The sequence below is a fragment of the Ictalurus furcatus genome, chromosome 11 (assembly GCF_023375685.1).
Source record: "Ictalurus furcatus strain D&B chromosome 11, Billie_1.0, whole genome shotgun sequence".
In the NCBI taxonomy this organism is placed as follows: domain Eukaryota; kingdom Metazoa; phylum Chordata; class Actinopteri; order Siluriformes; family Ictaluridae; genus Ictalurus; species Ictalurus furcatus.
Window position 1 is genome coordinate 13,697,326 of NC_071265.1, and position 6,028 is coordinate 13,703,353.

Genomic DNA, 6,028 nt, shown 5'->3' on the forward strand with positions numbered 1-6,028 from the left:
CAAAAAAAAACACAGACAACACATTTGAAGGTGAGGCAGTGAATTTTCTGTGATTTATACAAAACGACTTTACTGCTCTTTTGGGTAAATATATGCCAGTCCTATGAATGATCCATTTTGAATGATCAAAATGATCGAAACTTTAAAATATACATACAATACTACAACCAGGTGTTCTAATCATTGAATTTATTCTGTAAACAAATTAAATTATATTGTAATTTTACAATGTCAAGGTTTTACCCTCATAGGGTGTATGTCTGCATATGGTGGCTTCCCTTCGGCCATCTCTATAGCAGTGATGCCCAGAGACCAGATATCTGCTACACAGTTATAGCCAATTTCCTGAATGACTTCTGGAGCCATCCAAAATGGCGTTCCAATCACTGTGTTGCGTTTTGCCATTGTGTCCTAATAAGAAAAATGCAGAAGGTAAATGAAATTTTATTTATTTCACAGCAATTATACAAATGTACTATTACTTCATATACAGTATCTTTTTCCTACTAAATCTTGCATTGTAGTGCTGCACATACTGGTCCAATGCTATTTCTCAAAATCTTGACATGCAAGCTGAATGTAAATTAAACACTGTTTGCCCTCACAGTAAGCTGTCCAGCAACCCCAAAATCGGCAAGTTTGGCCTGTCCCTCAGAGTTCAGCAGGATGTTTCCGGCCTTGATGTCTCTGTGGATCTTCCTCATGAAGTGCAGGTATTCTAGTCCCTTAAGAGTGGACTGCACAATGGCAGCTATTTCATCTTCTGTTAACTGTTACACACACAAACGTGGAACATTATGCCAGATTTTATGGACATTACCTTACTACACTTTTTTTTTTTAAGACTACATAAAAAGGGCACATACTCCCGGAGGTGTACAGCTAATAAGGACTACTTATAATAGGGCTGGGTATTGCAACCAATCTGGCGATTCAATTTGATTCTTATTTATATCGTTTCGATTCAATATTGATTAGTTTTCAATTTATAAACTTTGAAGAAATTGATAAACTTTATTGATACCACACTGGGGAAATGCCCTCGTTACAGCAGCTCCATTACACACAACAGAATACACATTAAATAGGAATAGAAAAATGTATAAAATACATACACATATTATATATATATATATATATATATATATATATATATATATATATATATGTAAATAAAACACACACACAGACATATATATATATATAAAAAATGTGTGTGTAATTTTATATATATATATATATATATATATATATATATATATATATATATATATATATATATATATATATATATATATATATAAAAATTACACACACACACCCTATATATATATATATAGGAATAGAAAAATAAGAATAAGAGTAGCAATAATAATGGTAATATATACACTATGAACATCTCAATGTATGTACAGATGAATAAGAATATGAATACGCACAGATGAGTAACACCTCATTCATATACAGATAAATATTTTATAAATGCTGGTAACTGAAACCCTCTTACTTAGCTATATTACTGAAATGCACATTTACTTTAACAATAGGGTCCACACAATTATGGTTAATTACTTTTTACTTTTAAAACATTGTAAATGTGCAACAGTGAAATTCATTAACAACTTGAAACATGTAAACAGTTTTCAAAATTCAAAACATGAACGACGGGGACATCTTCAGGACAAGAGGCAAACGACAGATAACACTCACATCCTTTCAAGTAAAGCACATGCATTAAGAATAGATATAGTTTCGCTAAATTGAAGATCAATTAAAATCGGAGAATCGATATTTTTTTACCCAGCCCTAATTTATAATGAGATATTTAGTAGAATCAATGTAATGGAAAAAAAATAACTTTTTTTCCCCCATGAATTTCTCAAAGAAAATAAGTTGGCTATTATTTGAACTGTTTATTTTTTCTCATATGAAAAACAATGAACAACAGATGAGTCCAATTGATTGTTTCTCAACAATTTCCACACTGCAAGACTTTGATGGAGGGATTTCACTCACTGTTTTGTTGCGTAGTCTGATGATGTCAGACACAGAGCCAGCCCCACAGTACTCCATGACAATCCAGAGATCGCTGTTTTTAAAGTAACTGCCATAGTATCTCACCACATGGGGACTAGGGCAAAAGAGTACAAAACAACAATCTTGAAAATCTCACACACACACACACACACACACACACACATACATACATACATACATACACATATATATATATATATACACACACACACACACACACACACACACACACACACACGTATGACCTAAAACAAGATAAAATTTTCAGAAAGGCCTAAAAGTAGACAAAGATGATTCAAGGCTGCATTTTAGAGAGGTCTAATTAAAATGTGGAAAAATATCAAGGGAACGATAAATTAAACTACACTATATAAATTATATAAGAAAAAATGAATGAAGAAAACCTGAAATGCAACGAGGAGTTTGTATATGGTGAGTGTTATCTTCTTAATAACTGCAACTTTGCTTGCATTTTTCTCATTTGTTAGTCGCTTTGGATAAAAGCGTCTGCTAAGTGAATAAATGTAAATGAATAAATGTAAACATTTCCGGTAACTGCTGATCAGTCCTGCACTTCAACTTGCACATTTTAGCCCATTCCTCACTACAGAACAGCTTCAACTCTGGGATGTTGTTGGGTTTCTTCACATGAACTACTTGCTTCAGGTCCCATTTCTATTGGATTAAGGTCAGGACTTTGAATTGGCCATTCCGAAACATTAACTTTATTCTCCTTTAACCATTTTTTGGTAGAACAGAAGGGTCGTTGTGTGCTTAGGGTCGTTGACTTGCCGCATTAACCACTTTCTCTTGCAATTTAGATCACAGACAGATGTCCTGACATTTTCTTTTAGAATTCATTGTTCTATCAATGATGTCAAATCGTCCTGGCCCAGATGCAGCAAAACAGGCCCAAATCATGACACTAACGGCACCATGTTTCAAAGATGGGATAATGTTCTTATGCTGGAATGCAATGTTGTCCTTTCTCCAAACATAACACTCCTCATGTAAACCAAAAATTCTATTTTGGTCTCATACGTCAAAACGTTTTCCTAATATCCGTCTGGCTTTTAGCAAAACCAGATTGTTAGTAGAGTGCAGAAGGGCAGCAATGTTTTTTGGAGATCAGGAAATCTTTCAGCTTGCAAACTTGCCATTGGTTCTTCTGATGGTGGACTCATGAACATTAACCAATGTGGTAGAGGCCTTTAGATGCTCAGAAGATAGACTATTATTTACGATCTATTACGATTACTATTATCGCAGACTATTATTTAGGATCTTTGTTGGTGGACCACTCCTGGGGAGGGTAACATGGTATTGAATTTCCTCAATTTGTACACAATCTGTCTGACTGGGGATTGGTGGAGTTCAAACTCTTTAGAGATGGTTTTATAACCTTTTCTAGCTTGATTAGCATCAACAACTTTTTTTCCCTGAGGTCCTCAGAAATCTCCTTTGTTCATGAAATAATACACTTCCAGAAGCATGTGTTGTGAACATCAGACTCTACTAGATCCCTGTTCTTTAAATAAAAAAGGGTGCTCACTCTCAATTGATCATCATCCCATTAATTGGAAAACACCTGACTATAATTTCACCTTTAAATTTACTGCTACTACTAGAGGTTCACATACTTTTGCCACTCACAGATATGTAATACTGGATTATTTTCCTTAATAAATAAATGATCAAGTATAATATTTTGTCTCATTTGTTTAATTGGGTTTGCTTTGTCTACTTTTAGGACTTAAGCATGAAAATCTGATGCTTTAGGTCATTTTTATGCACATATATAGAAAATTCTAAAGGGTTCACAAACTTTCAAACACCACTGTGTGTGTCATGAAAAAAGAAGTATGCCCTATGGAAATTGTTTGTTTTTTTTCTTAATATTTGGACAAGCAAGCATTTGATCCTCTTTGAAAACGCTGCCTATTATTAAAGTTGATACACTATCAAATGACACATACAATTGACATGTTGTAGTAATTTTCACAATTTAAATTAACAAAAAACAAAACAAAAAAAACCCCAAAAACATCACTCACATTGAACAAGTATGCCCCTACAAGATAGAGTTATTTGGCCACAGTAACAGCAGACATGTTTGGCGCAGACCAAAGACAGCTTTTCAGGAGAAGCACCTTATAACATATATGTGTGTATGTGTGTGTGTGTGTGTGAATAACACTATCTCGTTACAATGACATCTGTCAAGGGGTGGGATATTAGGCAGCAAATGAACAGTCAGTTCTCGAAGTTGATGTGTTGGAAGCAAGAATATGGGCAGGGTAAGGAGTTGACTTTGACAAGAGCCAAATTATGAGGTCTTCTGGGGTGTTCCCGGTATGCAGTGGTTAGTACCTACCAAAAGTGGTCCAAGGAAGGACAACTAGTGAATAGGCGACAGGGTCATGAGTGCCCAAGGCACAAGAAAGGTGTCAGAACACACAGTGCATAGCAGCTTGCCACGTACAGTGCCTTGCAAAAGTATTCATCCCCCCCACCCCCACCCCATACGTCTCTGTAGGCTTCGCACATCTAGCCACTAGGATTTTTGCCCATTCTTCAAGGCAAAACTGCTCCAGCTCCTTCAAGTTGGATGGGTTCTGCTGGTGTACAGCAATCTTTAAGTCATACCACAGACTCTCAACTGGATTGAGGTCTGGGCTTTGACTAGGCCATTCTAATTTAAATTTAATTTAATTTAATTCCACTTAAACCACTCGAGTGTTGCTTTAGCAGTATATGCTTAGGGTCATTGTCCTGCTGGAAGGTGAATCTCCCTCCCAGTCAGATTGAAACAGGTTTCCCCTCAAGAATTTCCCTGTATTTAGCACCATCCATCTTTCCTTCAATTCTGATCAGTTTTCCAGACCCTGCCAATGAAAAACATCCCCACAGCATGATGCTGCCACCACCATGCTTCACTGTGGGGATGGTGTTCTCGGGGTGATGAGAGGTTTTGGGTTTTGCGCCAGACAAAGCGTTTTCCTTGATGGCCACAAAGCTAAATTTTAGCCTCATCTGACCAGAGTACCTTCTTCCATATGTTTGGGGTGTCTCCCACATGCCTTTTGGCAAACAGCAAACGTGTTATTTGTTTTCTTTTTTCTGCCCAGCTCTGTGGAGTGTACAGCTTAAAGCAGTCCTATGGATAGATACTCCAATCTTCGCTGTGGAGCTTTGCAGCTCCTTCAGGGTTATCTTTGTTGCCTGTCTGATTAATGCCCTCCTTGCGTGGTCCATGAATTTTGCTGGGCGGCCCTCTCTTGGCAGGTTTGTTTTGATGCCATATTCTTTCCATTTTTTTTAAATGGATTTAATGGTGCTCTGTGGGATGATCAAAGTTTCAGATTTTTTTTTTTATAACCCAACCCTGATCTGTACTTCTCCACAACTTTGTCCCTGACCTGTTTGGAGAGCTCCTTGGTCTTCTTGGTGCCACAAACTTGGTGGTGTCCCTTGCTCAGTGGTGTTGCAGACTCTCAGGGCTTTTCAGAACAACTGTATACATACTGAGATCATGTGACACTCAGATTGCACACAGGTGGAATTTATTAACTAACTATGTGACTTCTGAAGGTAAGTGGCTGCATCAGATCTTATTTAGGGGCTTCATAGCAAAGGGGGTGAATACATATGAATGCACCACTTTTCCATTTAAAAATTTTTAAAACAAGTTTGTTTGTTTTTCAGTTCACCAATTTGGACTATTTTGTGCATGTCCATTACATAAAATCCAAATAAAATCCATTTAAATTACAAGTTGTAATGAAACAAAATAGGAAAATGCCAAGGGGGTGAATACTTTTGCAAGGCACTGTATGCTGAAGACCAGTCAAGAGTGCCCATGCTGACCCCTGTCCATCGTGAAAAGCATGTGCAATAGGCATGTGAGCATCAAAACTGGACCATGAAACAATGGAAGAAGGTGGCCTGGTCTGATGAATCACATTTTCCTTTACATCATGTTGACAGCCAT

General features: G+C 36.7%; 1 protein-coding gene across 1 annotated transcript in view; it reads right to left on the minus strand.

Annotated features, from left to right (window-relative positions):
• Positions 1–6,028, minus strand: part of LOC128614649 (serine/threonine-protein kinase 4-like) — a 41,509-nt gene that overhangs the window by 21,469 nt on the left and 14,012 nt on the right. Inside the window, exons 4-6 of the mRNA XM_053636167.1 lie at positions 2,017–2,131; positions 606–770; positions 244–411 (exon numbers count right to left, since the gene is read on the minus strand). Of these exons, the coding sequence (XP_053492142.1) occupies positions 244–411; positions 606–770; positions 2,017–2,131 (448 nt within the window). The remainder of the gene's footprint in view (positions 1–243; positions 412–605; positions 771–2,016; positions 2,132–6,028) is intronic.